The sequence below is a fragment of the Gigantopelta aegis genome, chromosome 1 (genome assembly GCF_016097555.1).
Source record: "Gigantopelta aegis isolate Gae_Host chromosome 1, Gae_host_genome, whole genome shotgun sequence".
In the NCBI taxonomy this organism is placed as follows: domain Eukaryota; kingdom Metazoa; phylum Mollusca; class Gastropoda; order Neomphalida; family Peltospiridae; genus Gigantopelta; species Gigantopelta aegis.
Genome location: NC_054699.1, coordinates 34,344,614 through 34,360,516, shown reverse-complemented (window position 1 = coordinate 34,360,516; position 15,903 = coordinate 34,344,614). Strand labels below are relative to the sequence as shown.

The following is a 15,903-nucleotide window of genomic DNA, read 5'->3' as shown; positions in this document are numbered from 1 at the left end:
TATGAATGTGACAGAATGTAGCTAGCGTCTTACAAATAATGACGTCATGTATCTTGTATGACGTCATGCGGCAAAAGCCTTGCTAGGTTGACAATACTCGCTTTGCATACACAAAACTGGAATAAATAATGATTTTCCGAATATACGTGTAGGATTGCAGGATAAAAGAAATAACTAGTTATTGTCTTAAGATATCGGCTTTATCCTGCTCAGGTCGCTGCATTCGCCATTCTAACCTTCGCAGGATAAAGTCGATATCTTAAGACAGTAACCAGTTATTCCATATATATATATATATATATATATATATATATATATATATATTAAAACACATGTTGTTAGTAGTGGGTTGTGGTATTAGCACGTCTCTAATTATGCACCCACCCACCATTAATAGGTATACATACATTACAAGAGTCAAACTACACATGTAGTATAACACACATAACACAAGTCAGTTAAAAAACCACACATATGAAGTAGAAGGGTGTGTGGCTTGTGAAGTAGCACTTCAAATAGCACATTTAATTACCACTACAGTAAACAGTGTACAATGCAAATAAAACAGGCACAAAAAAGATTTTAAATACATCATTTCAGGGCCATTCAAATACTATGTAAAGCTCAAGTGGGTGGGTGAGTGTACCGAACAGCTTTACATAACACACTTTATTTTTTATTACCAATATATATATACGTGTGTATATATATATATATATATATATATATATATATATATATATATATATATATATATATATATTACTCTTGTTTTGCATAAACAGTCAGTCACAGTGACAATGTTTAACATAGGTAGTTATAGCTACATGTAAACACACAATAATGATTATAAATAGAGTTGAAATGCGTATCTACGCTTTCCCAAATTGCAAAACAGCACATTAAAATTACATTACACCCATCGCATGACTTGTTTGTGAATGGTCTCCAAGCTTTACGTAATAATTATTAGGGGGTGGGTATATAGTCTAGCGATACAGGGGCGAGGGAGGGTGTCTAATATTGATCAAAATAGCATTACATAATATTTGAATGGCCCCATAATCTACCAAGCAGATACATGTACTATTATTAAAATAAATATACCTGTAAAGTAGTTGATGTTGGAGGACACACAATGTACATGTACATATAATTGGTGGGTACAAAGCCATAACATTTTAATAAATAAAATTGCATTCTTTTTCTTGATATGTGGTCAAAATGTATGCATGCCATTTTTGTTTTTTACTCAATGTTTAATAGTTTGGTCCAAGCCAAGATGATTACACTACCCATATCCAGAACCACTGTTGTAACCTTATCCAGATGTGTGTTATAGGTTTGTATATTAACTAAACTTAGTGTCCATTTTCATGGGCTGAAACTAGGGTGTGCGCCTTTAATTCCATACTGCTCTCAAACACACCTCAAACCCCATGCTGTCCTATTTCCAGCAGACCATATTTTTTTCCTACGAGAACACATTTCTTTTAGCCTGCCATTTTAAAAACAAAAGTTCATATTTTACTTCATATTTCAAGCCCTGACAAGTCTGTTGCTGGAATGTGGAATGATAAACTCAACCGTTTACGAGACTTAGTACAATTCATCACAGCTTGTTCAAAATGCCCAGCAAACACTGAAAAATAAAAATATATAATAGAAACTATTAGACAAACATGCTCGCCTAATGTGCGATGAAGGGTAGGACTTTACTGAGGTAAAGAGCATTTAAAATATACAGTTAAAGTTTAACTGTTTAACGACACCACTAGAGTACATAGATGATAATAAAATTAAACAAGTTACCAGTTATTATCAAATTTATGTCAAGAGTGAAAATTATTTCACGAGGAACATAAATTTAATAATAATTAGTACCGAGTTTGTTATTCTATTTATTACCCAAGCTATTTGGGGGGTTTTAAAGCCGTTATCTTCGATATACATCAGCTACATATCCATGTATATAGAAACAACGTAAACCACTTTACACTGTTCTGGGTATTGCTTTACTTTTGTGTTTTAAGCATGTTTCAAAGATAATTTTCAAAAAACAAAGTTCTATATAGTCTGTAATAAAAAAATTCTATAATTAATTGCATTACACTACCATTTTATTACAAGTTTAACACTGAAAACAGAAAGACGTAAATGTATATGCTTTAAACTATGTGATGATGTCATTGTGTGTGCTTTGCCAAATTGTGATGACGTCATGTTTAGTACCTACAATGTGATTGGTTTGTAAGCGTCAAGTTGTCCAATAGTAGTGTATGTTAAACCAATGCAGAATATTTCCCACTGAGAAAATATGAAAATATTTTCCCCTTTATGAGTGACTGCTGGAGTAATAAACATCAGCTAGTGAATGTCAAACATTTGGTCTTTTTTTACTCATAGTGTTAGAGGAAACCTGATATATTTTCCACAAGGAATCTTTTACATCAACTTTCCCACAGACAGGGCAGCACATATCACAGCCTTTGATATACCAGTCATGGGACACGGGATGGGAGGGAAAAACCCAAGTGTCCACCAAGGTGGTTTGAACCTGATGACCCAAGTAGCTCAGGTGAACACTCCACCAAATGAACTAAATCCCACCCCCACAGAGTATAAGTAATATTTGTTTGTCGAGTTTAATTATTAATAAACTGAGCACCAGGCAGTTTACCATTTGAAAATCGATGGTGAACAAAAGACTGCTATCCTGAAATTATGCGAGAGGGCAATCATTCAAATTCACTGAAATTTAGAGTAAAAATAAATTTGCCCGCCCACACGGAAATCACTTTGTCCAATCACGAGCAATGACGTATGTCAAACCATAAACACTGGCCAGGCCTGGTGCTCGTAAAACTTTTAGTCTAGGCTTGAGACTATAGGTATGACTGTACCAAATAAAATCCCATAGGCGACCATGTTAACATTTGTGTTTAAAAATGCTATATGCAATATATCAACCAAACTATGACCCATAAATATCAGTACTACAACCCCTACCTCAAAGTATTAACTGAAGAAAGTGGTACCTTTCATGGCTCATTTTCAGTGTAACCAGATATTTTTTACAACATCTCTAGTTTCGCACAAAATTTGAGTACTTTTTTTTTTTTACAGGTTCCAAGCACAAGGCTACTTGACACTGGTACTAGATGAAATAAAATTGCATACATTTTTAGCCCAGATGAAACTAATATTTTTTACAACCAATACACTCTATCAAAAGTTTGGTGCACCTCGAACAAACTTTGACCCAGCCAGAAATTATTTGGTTTAGTGCTACCTCCAATAGAGTCTGAGACACTAATATCATGACAAAGCCATACAACTTGTATGCATGTGACGTCATTAGAGATTGTCTCGTCACAGCCAGTGCACCATGACTGCTATATAAAAGATCGTGGTATGTGTTATCCTGTCTGTGGGATGGTGCATATAAAAGATCCCTTGCTGCTAATCGGAAAGAGTAGCCCATGAAGTGGCGACAGCGGATTTCCTCTCTAAATATCTGTGTGGTCCGTAACCATATGTGTGACGCCATATAACCATAATTAAAATGTGTTGAGACCGTCGTTAAATAAAACATTTCTTTCATTAGAGATTGTGTCTGGACTCTTAAAGGCATACTGTCACGGATTTAAAGACCTTATTTCTCTAATAATGGATAATAAATAAAAATTACATTAATTGTTGGAAACCAAATCTAGCTATCGCATCACCTTAACTGAACCATGATGGAGTGAAATCCAAGTCAACCCTCTCGGCAATTTTAGTATTTGAATTATGGACCATTGCCATAGTTCAATTATTTTTACAAAATATCATTAATAAATGGAGTATGGTGGTTATGAAGATGGTTGAATAAAGTACATTTAGGAACAAATCAAATTATTTTTGTTCAAGTCATACTTTGTTAGACCATTAAATAGGTCAGTGGTCTGAGACAATATGCCTTTAAATGTTTTATAAGCATGGTTCCAGGTATGCCTAATGGTTTACCTGTTGAGTAACGGCAACTGTTAATTGGTTATAAGTTCGTCACCATCATTCATCTTTGCATAGCCCTGCGATGGTGTCTCTGGGTCGCTGGTGGACGACTGCGCCTGCCTCCTCTTCAGGTACAGTTCTCCGAGTGTTATCGCCGCGAGCACTGCGAAGATCAGGAATCCTGGGATGAGAAGAAACACGCCCACCCACAGGATGACTCGGTCCTGACAATGTGAGTCGAAGTACGCGTCATAAACCTGCGGGTTGGCACCAATCTCCACGATGACATCGCGATCAGTGGCGTAATCTAAATTGACAGTGCATTCATTTTTGTCAAGACAGGACTGAATCGCGTCGTCGGTGTAGTAGCGGGTCTTGTTCAGCGTGACGCTGGACAGGACGTAAACTTTCTTGCCGACACGGCTGGAGTTGACGCGGGCAAGGACAATGGAGTAGGTGTCCCGCGTGGCGATGGTGAAGCTGCTGGTGTTGGTCTGGTTCTTGTTGCACCATGCGGTGATCGGGAAGTGCTTTATGTAGCAGGTCTTACAGTTCATGTTGCTCTCCCATGTTTTGAACCCACCTCCGCGAAACAGCAGCACCTGCGGGGAAACGTCATAAATAGAGGATTCGTCAAAAGAGTTTTTCTAATATGGAAAGTATTTGCCAATTTCAAAATACACGTCTTATTCTGCATGGTAATAACAGGTCACCATACTCAAAGATGACTTCTGAAAGTTGTTTTATTACGAAAACATGAAACTGTTCACACTTCATTATTTTGAATGTGTGCATGTAATATTAAGACACTTGTTGAAAATGGACTTGTTGCCCTGCCTTCTGGCTGTAGTGCTCCAAAACAATTCTCAATTGGTCTACGCCAAACTATTGATTACTAGTATTAACTTTTAACATCATAAAACCCCAGTTATTTCCTAACCAAAGAGCAATTTAAAAAAAGACATTTCAATTGACGAATTTGGTAACTGCCAGAGTAGGCCTAACAATAAAAGATTTTTTAAAAATAATACTAAAAAAATAACCTGCGATGACACATTGTCCAGTCTGTCGATGTGCTTTCTACACGCATCGATCTTCAACGTTGTTCCTTCCAACAGAAAGAGTGACAACGCCTGGTCTTTTGATCCCGCTTCAATATCTTCCATATTAACACTCTGCAAGGTCCGGTTGTACGGGTCTAATCTGGTGGAGGAATACGGCAGCAGGTAGACGCTGAATGATGTGGCTTTGTCTCCGCTGACCTTGTAGCCGTTGCACCATGTCGAAGACATGTCGGAACTCATGCTGTTGATGTCGATCATGTCGGTCGGGTGATACCAGTGGGTGCCTCCCTTGTATTTCACCTGGTGCAGGTAGACGGCGACGCCACCGAACACGAGAATAACCACCAGGATGAAGTTCACCACCAACGCACACATGTTAAAACCACCCTTCCTGGCTGCAGGCATGATGCTGGGGAAAAAATACAGTTAAACTTAAAGTTAAATCACAAATGTTTAACACCATTAAGGTTGATGGAGAGAGAGAGGGAGAGAGGGGGTGAGAAAGAGAGAGAGAGAGAGAGAGAGAGAGAGAGAGAGAGAGAGAGAGAGAGAGAGAGAGAGAGATAGAGAGAGAGAGAGAGAGAGAGAGATGGAAAGGGACAGAGAGAAAAATACAGTTAAACTTAAAGTTTGTCAACGGTGTTCCTTTTTACATATGATCGATGTTGGTTAATTTGTTGTTTTTTTTCATTCGATCATCATCATGATGGTTTGTTTTCTCCTCACTGGCCACCGGGCTCTAACAATGTACATATTTGTGGAATACTAGTATATTTATGACTACTGGCATTTGCATTTTATTTTTATTTTTATAATATCGGTGAATTAATCACAGAAGTGAACTCGTCCCTTTTTTTAATGGTTACAATTTTTACGGCCCCGGTAAACAAATTCACAGGGTCGGTGTGGGGTCCTTCCGACCCCTAGGGGAAACACTGAACACCACTAAGGTCGATGAAAAGAGAGAGAAAAGGATGGAGAGAGACACAGAGAGAGAGAGAGTTAAAGTTAAAAATTTGTTTGGTTTAACACCATCACCAAAGCACATTGATTCATTAATCACCATCTGACATGTTATCTTTACATCTGTTGTGATATTAGCACACCTTGGAAACTTGGGGACTTTTGATGTTATTATTAATGTTGTTCTGCATCTATCCTGAAAAAATCAGCTACAGTATGTGCTATTTATTTCCGAGTTAAAAACCTAATGTTCCTGGAATATATTAAAGTTTGTTTTGTTTAACAACACCACTAGAGCACATTGATTTATTAATCACCATCTAGTGGATGTCAAACATTTGATAATTCTAACATGTTGATGTCAGAGACAACCTACTACACTTTTCAATTAGCAGCAAGGGATCTTTTAATAGTGTTATATGTACTTTCCTACAGACAGACAGCGCATACCACAGCCACTGATATACCTCTAGTGGTGTTGTTAAACAAAACACATTTGTTTTCTTCTCATCAAAGGCCATGGTACGTGCTATCCTGTCTGTGGGATGGTGCATATAAAAGATCCCTTGCTACTAATAAATGTAGCAGGTTTTCTCTCTAAGAATACGTGTCAAAATTACCATATGTTTGACATCCAATAGCCGATGTATTTTTCATGCTAGGGTGTTGTTAAACATCTATTCTATTCTAATAGCTGATGGTTAGGACATGAAAAGAAACTATCAGAGAATTGGTCCCCTAAGGGGATTTGATCCTTCAACCTGAGCACCCCAGGCATGTGCTACACCAAATGAGCTAGATCCTGCCCCAAATTTCAGATTTAAAGTGTTTTTTAAAAAGAAAGAAAGGAATGTTTTATTTAACGATGCACTAATAAAGGGAATGTCCTGAGTTTCCTGCGTTGTAAGATGTTTCAGACTAATAAAATCTTTTAAAGGTAGACTAAACTCCAACAAGAGCCTTATGTGTTGGAAAGATGCATACCCGGACCACCAACACATACTGACATTTTAGCAAATGAAAAATGCGTAATTTTAGAGTTAATAAAAAAACAAGATTATTCCTGCTAACTGGGGGCAGCCATTTTGTTTTGTTTTTGTGACGTCCGGTGGTATAGCTTGGGGCGAAGTGACGTCAGCTCCGTCCATCTGCTCTATGCAAAGTGTAAACAAACGCTCTAATTTACGACAAGGCACTTCGCTTTCATCAACCTGACTTGTAAAACAACATAAATGACTTGATAGTATAATAAACTATTGAACTAAATAAATTTCAATTTGAATCAATAGAATGAAATGGAGTTATAGTATTTTTCTTTTTTTTAAAATCCAAAGGAAAAAAAAGCATATTATTAGGCCTATTGGTATGCTACGTTCAAGCAAAAACTACCACTCACGATACCCAAGTTGTAATTTTCTTTTCTTTGGGACTACGTAATTGGTCAGTTTTGTGAATTTAGATGGAAAAGTCTACTTAATCAAGGGTTTTACAGAATTACTTACAGTAATAAAGCAGAGCGGCTGATCGATTACGATTAGAGGGGTGTCCGTCCAGTTAACACAATACCCTGTGATCTTAATAAAAGAGGCACGTCTTTTTAGTGTGTCTAGACACAGTGTCTGGGGACCATCTAAATATACACCTGCCAATCAAGAACCACAGGTACAGGCAACGGAAAGAAAAGACCAATTAACTACGAAAACATTCCGATTATTATTTCAGTACGTGGGTTAATTTATGTACAAACCATAATACAGTTATTTCAACACTTTGACAATGGTGGTTTATTTTGTATTAAACATAATATATAGTTGTTGCTGGCTTACTGGGATGACTATTATTACAGAATATTGCGATGCATCCGCAAAAATCAGGTATGTTTTGTTTCTTCAGTTTGAAGACTAATGCCTGACGTGACACGTTAGGTATTACATAACCACCAGCTCGCCAGAAGGCGTATTCACTGGGATGATACAAAATGGCTGCGCCCGTTATATATAATAGTCGTCACATTTAACCATTTTATTAATTAACTATACAATTATACTTGTTGATATTAAGCAATAATGTGCATTATATATCGTTGAATATGCATACCAGATCAAATGCCTTGATTGTCCCTTCCTTTAAAGTCTAAAAATATGCATTAAATATATTTTCTTGTTTACAATATCAGTGTCTGTATATTCTATGTGTTTCTGGTCATCTTAATATTTGTAAATAGCCCAAACTGGATTTTCTCTTCAAATAATTTCGTACATACCAAAAAAAAAATATTTTAGGAAATAAAATGAAATTTAACCTAGTACAAATATTAGAACGATCAGAAACACGTTTAATATACATGCAGCAACTAATATTTTATGCAGAAAAATGTATTTGATATGTAATTACAATCTTTAAAAAGTCTCTGTTACTGTTAGTCAATAACATCTTAAAAATTGCAACAAACTCAGGACTGTCCCTTTAACACATTTTAATGTATGGCTATATGGTGTCAGACATATGGTTAAGGATCATATAGATAATTAATTCAACAAAGTAAACCTCAGCATACATCAATGTATGTTAAGGTTTACTTTGACCAGCCTCGGTGGCGTCGTGGTTAGGCCATCGGTCGACAGGCTGGTAGGTACTGGGTTCGGATCCCAGTCGAGGCATGGGATTTTTAATCCAGATACCGACTCCAAACCCTGAGTGAGTGCTCCACAAGGCTCAATGGGTAGGTGTAAGCCACTTGCACTGACCAGTGATCCATAACTGGTTCAACAAAGGCCACAAATAAAAGATCCCTTGCTGCTAATCAGAAAGAGCAGCCCATGTAATGGCGACAGCGGGTTTCCTCTCAAAATCTGTGTAGTCCTTAACCATATGTCTGACACCATATAACCGTAAATAAAATGTGTTGAGTGCATCGTTAAATAAAACATTTCTTTCTTTCTTTTTGTTTACTTTGATGAACTAAGAGATAATGAGAGAGGCAACCAACTGTCACCATTGTGAACTACTCTTTTCAAGTAGCAGCAAGGAATCTTCAGGGCATCTAGTTTATGAAAGCCCCACTGCCATAGCTAGTGATATTCAATGCTGGGCTAGTAAATAATTACTACTGCCATGCCCGATGGCTAGTGAAAACAAAAAGAGATCAGTTATGTCTATTTTGTAAATATGAATATCCTGACCCCACCCCAACCCCAATGTTAGTGTTTTTAAGCTCTATCTCCCTCTTTAGGTGACATATCTGATTATTATTATTATTTAGTAAAATTGTATTAACTTAAAGTTAAGTAGCGCTAGTGAATTTTAAAACGTGGCTAGTACATTTTTAAAATCACTGATCCCATGGCTAATAGATTTTATAAAAAATTTTTTAGAAGCCCTGGAATCTTTTATATACACCATCCCACAGACAGGATAGTACAATGTACATACCACAAATTTTGTTACACCAGTTGTGAAGCACTGGGAGGAACGAGAAATAGCCCAATGGGCCCACCGACGGGGATCGATCCCAGATCAACCGTGTATCAGAAGAGTGTTTTTACCAAGTGCTGCTCTATGACCTGCCCCAGTTCCTATGGACACTTAATATCATTAACAACAGGGCTCAGATAATGTTTTCCAAAATGTTAATAATTTATACAAAACATTATTAAGAATTGACTAATTCATGTATCAGATCTATTTGTTGAGCACATACATGTATGTGTACCTTTTTAAAAAAGAACACAGTAATAATAATAAACAGAGGATTCGTCACGAGTATTTTTTAATATGAAAAATATCAAATGAGTCTACGTTAATCAGTATTTGTCGAGGCTCTGCCAAGCAAATACCGATTAACTAGACAAGGTTGATATTTTACATATTAAAAAATATGAGTAGTGAATTCTATTTATCCTATAACACTTCTAAAATAACATTTTAATTAAATGTTTAGTAAATCACAGTACTAAAGTAGCCACCATTGGTAATATGACGTTATCATGATTATCACAAATTAGTTTGACGTCACACATTTTAACTAAATCTTTGAAAAGGTTACGTTCAGGTACACAGGTCTTGTTGGCTTGTAAACAAATGATCCATCAACAGCAACACATTACCAAGAGACCTTGCAAATTTGCATACCATTATTAACTGGGTTAATATACACTAAAATTATCACATGGGTTTATGACATGGATATCATGGGTAAATTATAGGATAAAATAGTGTATAATACACATAGTACTATCTGCATTACAGGTATTCACATGTACACCAGAATTTGAAGTACATGTGTATTTGATTTATTAACAACTAATACACCAATATTTTAATTAGCAGTAAATTACAGGGACAGACCCTAGTTTTTATAGGATAAATAATAACAATAATCTCTGCTGATGTCTTGTTAATCACACACTCTTCCAGTCTTTTCCAGATACGGTGAGTAATCACTTCCTCTCCCCTCCACACTCGGCTGGAAAGTGTTAGAAGAGGCAGGATTCGACCTTAGCAATAGCCCGGGGTGTTTTGGATACTGATTTCTTGCTCACGCTACCAGATGTCTAAACCTGGTAGTCCGCCGGGCTACTAGATTTTCTTTTGTACATCTAGTTACTCTGCAATCAACAAACACCTAAAAAAAAACCCATCTAAAACATTTAAATAAAAATTAATGATTTTTATCTTTTTTTAATTTATTAAAATAATGGGGCTACCAATGTTACTGAGGGCTATCATATTTCATAACCTGGTAGCCCGGTAGGCTACCACTGAAAAACATAAAGGTAAAGGCCTGAGTGGGGTTGGGACGTAGCCCAGTGGTATAGTGGTAAACCAAACAAACAAACAAAAAGGTTTGAGAAAATTACAAATTGAGGCGGATCTAAGGGGGGGGGGGGGGGGGGGGCAGGCCCCCCTAAATTTTGTGACAGTTATAATTGTATTACATATTAATTTTCTTTTTTTATGATCCCCTCCAAACCTCCACCAAAGTTCCATTGGCATTCTGCCTCATGTCACTGCCCCCCCCCCCCCCCCTCCCCCAAATGGATTTTCTGGATCTGCTACTGAATGTATTTTATTATAAACTTGATGTGACTGCTCGCCCAGCACCATTTCAGGAGAGTAATCTACAGCTCATCTTCATTTAGCTCATGGTGAAGACTGTTCTTTTTGTTTCCTTAAACAGTTGACCTGTGTGGTCAAAGCCATGTGAATCTGACTGACCAGGTCATGTGACTAATAGGTCGTGCAGACAGGGTAATAAATTCACTGACTCACAATGAACTGGCATCAAGACACATGATACGCCACTGTAATAAACTTGGCTGACAGGCTGTGCTGTACATGTATACATGCAGCACCTAGGTGGTGGAGACAGGTGGAAATGAAGGAACACAATCCTGACACGTTGGCTGCCATCATATGTATATATGCCATACAGTAGGGGTGCAGAAATGGATAATATTTCACTAGCCCGCCAGACAAGAACCAGCTCAAATTTACTAGCCTGCCAGAATTTCGACTAGTCCGCCAGCCTAAAGAACAACCACTATATTAATTATTATTGTTTAACAATATCTTTTTATATATATATATATATTACATATACACACACACACACACTTGCATTAATAATAAGAAGAAGGAAATGTTTTATTTAATGACGCACTCAACATGTTTTATTTACGCTTATACGACATCAGACATACGGTTAAGGACAACACAGATATTGGGAGAGAAAACCCACTGTCGCCACTTCATGGGCTACACTTTTTGATTAGCAGCAAGGGATCTTTTATATGCACCATCATACAGACAGGATAGTACATACCATGGTCTTTGTTACACCAGTTGTGGAGCACTCGAACGAGAAATAGCCTAATGAGCCCACCGATGAGGATCGATCCTAGATCGATTGTGCATCAGGTGAGCATTGAACCACTGAGCTACGTCCCCCCGCCTCCGCATGTTTGTTACCTATCTGTATTACTACCCAACTAAGAGCTGGGCGGTATTGAAATTTCAGGATTGATATCGGTATCAATATTTTGGGGGTGCTTTCGGTATTTGGTATTCGGTATTGACACAATACTGATACCGACATCAAGCAGTATTTTCGGTATACTTGCCTTTAAATGCATGCATGCCTGAGTTAAATCTCACTTGCTAATTTCATCTAAGTAAAATTAAATTCCATACACATGGCTCTCGTCTCTTCTTTTCAGCTATTTTGCACTTGTCAGATATATTGTTAGTGCTTTAGTAAATGGCGGATAACATTTTTCAATACCGAAATTACGGTATATATGGTATACTGCCCAGCTCTATACCCAACAGCTATATATATATATATGGTCCCAGACAGCTATATATATGGTCCCAGACAGCTAAGTATATGGTCCCAGACAGCTAAGTATATTGTCCCAGACAGCTATGTATATGGTCCCAGACAGCTATGTATATGGTCCCAGACAGCTATGTATATTGTCCCAGACAGCTATATATATGGTCCCAGACAGCTAAGTATATGGTCCCAGACAGCTATATATATATGATCCCAGACAGCTATATATATGGTCCCAGATAGCTATACATATATGGTCCCAGAGAGAGAGAGAGAGAGAGAGAGAGAGAGAGAGAGAGAGAGAGAGAGACAGAGAGAGAGTGAGAGAGAGATACAGAGAGAGAGAGAGAGAGAGAGAGAGAGGGACAGATACAGACAGAGAGAGAGAGAGAGAGAGAGAGGGGGACAGATACAGAGAGAGAGAGAGAGAGAGAGAGATAGAGAGAGAGAGAGAGAGAGAGAGAGAGAGATAGAGAGAGAGAGAGAGATACAGATACAGAGAGAGAGAGAGAGGAGAGAGAGATACAGAGAGAGAGAGAGAGAGAGAGAGACAGAGATATATATAGAGATACAGATACAGAGAGAGATAGAGAGAGAGAGGAGAGATCTAGCGATACGGAGAGAGAGAGAGATACAGAGTAGAGAGAGAGGAGTAAGAGAGAGAGAGAGAGAGAAAGACAGATATACGGAGAGAGAGAGACAGAAACGAGAGAGAGAGAGAGAGAGAGATGTGAGTGAGAGAGAGAGAGAGAGATAGAGAGAGAGAGAGATAGAGAGCGATAGAGAGAGATAGAGAGAGAGAGAGAGAGAGACGGAGATGGAGGAGGAAGGACAGAGAAGTCAACAGTAGAGAGATATAGCGAGAGGGTAGGGAGGGGGAGGGAGGAGTGACAAGAAAGATACATAGAGAGAGTAAATAGAGAGAGAGAGAGATCAGAGAGATATACAGAGAGAGAGAGAGAGATCAGAGAGAGCGACAGACATAGAGAGAGATAGAGATAGAGAGAGAGAGAGACAGACAGAGGATGAGAGAGAGTAGAGAGAGAGAGAAGGAGAGAGAGTGAGAGAGGGTTTGAGGGAGGGGATAGTGATTTATGTCGCATAGCGAGAGATATATGAGAGATAGGAGATAGAGAGAGAGAGATATTGAGATAGATAGAAGAGATACAGATACAGAAGAGAGAGATAGAGATAAGAGAGAGAAGAGAGATAGAGAGAGTAGAGAGATACAGAGAGAGAGAGAGATACAGAGAGATAGACAAGGAGAGAGAGAGACAGAGATACAGAGACTAGAGATAGAGAGAGTACCATATAGATATATAGATAGAAGTAGAGAGATAGTAACAGAGAGATAGATCTGGAGAGAGAGAGAGTAAAAGAGACAGATAGAGATATACGAGAGATCCAAGATAAGAGAGAGAGAGAGAGATTAGAGATAGAGATATAGATAGATTAGACAAGAGTGAGAGGGAGATAGAGATAAGGATATCGATATGAAGGAGAGAGAGTGATTATAGACTCCAATATAGATGAATAAAGTCATATAGAGTATTATATAGGGATATGATAGATAGATAGACAGTTGTCGATACTAGATAGAGGAGATATATAGATAAAGAGGAGGAGTATAATTACATAGGTATACAGACAGATAGGCACATAATATAGATATAGTTAGAGAATTTTCCATGAGGAATGACTCATGATATAGAGATACTAGAGAGAGAGAGACAGATAGAGAATAGACATAAAGATAGAGAACCTAGAAGAGAGGAGATCTCCTCATAGGAGAGAATATATCGTCTCTCTAGAGAGAGATCGCGGGACAGACACAGACCCAGAGAAGAGAGAGATCTCTCTCTAGGGGGGGGGAGGGGAGGGGTCTTTCTTTTCTTCTTTCCTTCCCTCTAGAGACTGAAGAGAGAGAGAGAGAGGAGAGAGAGATCTCGAGAGAGAAGATCTCCCGCATCCCGCTGCTCCTCTCGCAGAGGACTATCCCTATCGAGAGATACAGAGTATTTTTAAATAGTCAAACAGTATATTAAGGTTCGATCGTAGATGGGGTCCAGGTATAATGTTTAAGCGGCAACATTGTAACACAACACGTATTGACAATATAACTGACTAACGGACAGTCACCTACGGTCAACAGTGGTCAAGGCCACCTGAATAACGGGTAGAATGTACATGATCGCTGTAAACATACGACGTTATAAACACTCTAACTGTGTGTTATACGCAGTATTCTGTAACTGTGAAGAAAACGTGTATCTTACCTGTTTTATATCTGTCACCGATTATTTTTAAACGTAGAAATGAGTATTCTTTGTGAAGCCAGTTTTATGTCGAATCTCAGTGAAAAACAACAAGATATAAACTCCGCCCCCTGAACTGGTCAGAGATCGTAATTAGTTGTTATTTTTAGTCACGAGGAAAACACACATATTGCCGTTCATTGGTTGAAAATGGTATAATCATAATGTCTTCATGTTTACGTTATACTTACAGACCGCGAAACATATAATAAACAAAAATTGCCCCCTACCCCTGCTCACGATCTTTAAAAAAACACCTTTTTTTAATGTGCAAAAAGGTTTCGTTGTTTTAGCTTGGGTTTTTTTTTGTAGTTTCGTTTGTTTTTTGTTTGTTTCGTTTCGTAGTTTGCGGGTGTGTGTGTGTGTGTGTGTGTGTGTGTGTGTGTGTGTGTGTTTACACATCGACTTCAATAATGTAGGTATTGGGTTAACACGTCGGTACTGTTTTCCACCAAAAGCGAGTGTTCATTGTTCAGTTGTAAATTGCTATTAAAAAAATATTATGATAATGTTATTCAATCGTGTAACAAAAGAAAGAAATGTTTTATTTAACGACGCACTCAACACATTTTATTTACGGTTATATGGCGTCAGACATATGGTTAAGAACCACACAGATTTTGAGAGGAAACCCGCTGTCGCCACTACATGGGCCACTCTTTCCGATTAGCAGCAAGGGATCTTTTATTTGCGCTTCCCACAGGCAGGATAGCACAAACCATGGCCTTTGTTGAACCAGTTATGGATCACTGGTCGGTGCAAATGGTTCACACCTACCCATTGAGCCTTGCGGAGCACTCACTAAGGGTTTGGAGTCAGTATCTGGATTAAAAATCCCATGCCTCGACTGGGATCCGAACCCAGTACCTACCAGCCTGTAGACCGATGGCCTAACCACGACGCCACCGAGGCCGGTCAGTCGTGTAACAATGTATGTAAGATATTGTTTCCACGTAATACAAAGTAACAGTGTTTGTAATAAATGTATTACATTTTAAATACGTGTATTATATCTATGTTACTATGTTACTTCGTGTTAATTTTCACGGGTTGAAACTAGGGTCTGTTTCTTTAATTGTTCAACTGTCAGTCTGGATGAAAAAAGAAAAAAGAAAGAAAGATAATGTAGATCTGGCGTGATATAGACATACAAACGTCAATGTGATAATAACAATAATTATTATTATTATTATTTTAAGTAAAAAAAAAATTGGGGGGGGGGGGGGCG

At 38.0% G+C, this 15,903-nt stretch overlaps 1 protein-coding gene across 4 annotated transcripts; it reads right to left on the bottom strand.

The window, feature by feature from the left end:
- Positions 1 to 727: 727 nt before the first annotated feature.
- On the bottom strand, positions 728 to 14,775 carry LOC121374098. Of its 4 annotated transcripts, XM_041501042.1 has the most exons (5): positions 14,637 to 14,738; positions 10,432 to 10,647; positions 5,040 to 5,469; positions 4,009 to 4,598; positions 728 to 1,642 (listed from the first exon to the last, which is right to left on the bottom strand). In XM_041501042.1, the coding sequence occupies exons 3-4, from the start codon at positions 5,463 to 5,465 to the stop codon at positions 4,029 to 4,031; spliced, it is 996 nt and encodes a 331-aa protein (XP_041356976.1). In that variant the 5' UTR covers positions 5,466 to 5,469; positions 10,432 to 10,647; positions 14,637 to 14,738; the 3' UTR covers positions 728 to 1,642; positions 4,009 to 4,028. The 4 variants fall into 4 exon arrangements, with proteins under 4 accessions (XP_041356976.1, XP_041356960.1, XP_041356968.1 ...); XM_041501026.1 differs by lacking the exon at positions 10,432 to 10,647 and having other exon boundaries at positions 14,637 to 14,775; XM_041501034.1 differs by lacking the exon at positions 14,637 to 14,738 and having other exon boundaries at positions 10,432 to 10,863.
- Between the last annotated feature and the right edge of the window lie 1,128 nt (positions 14,776 to 15,903).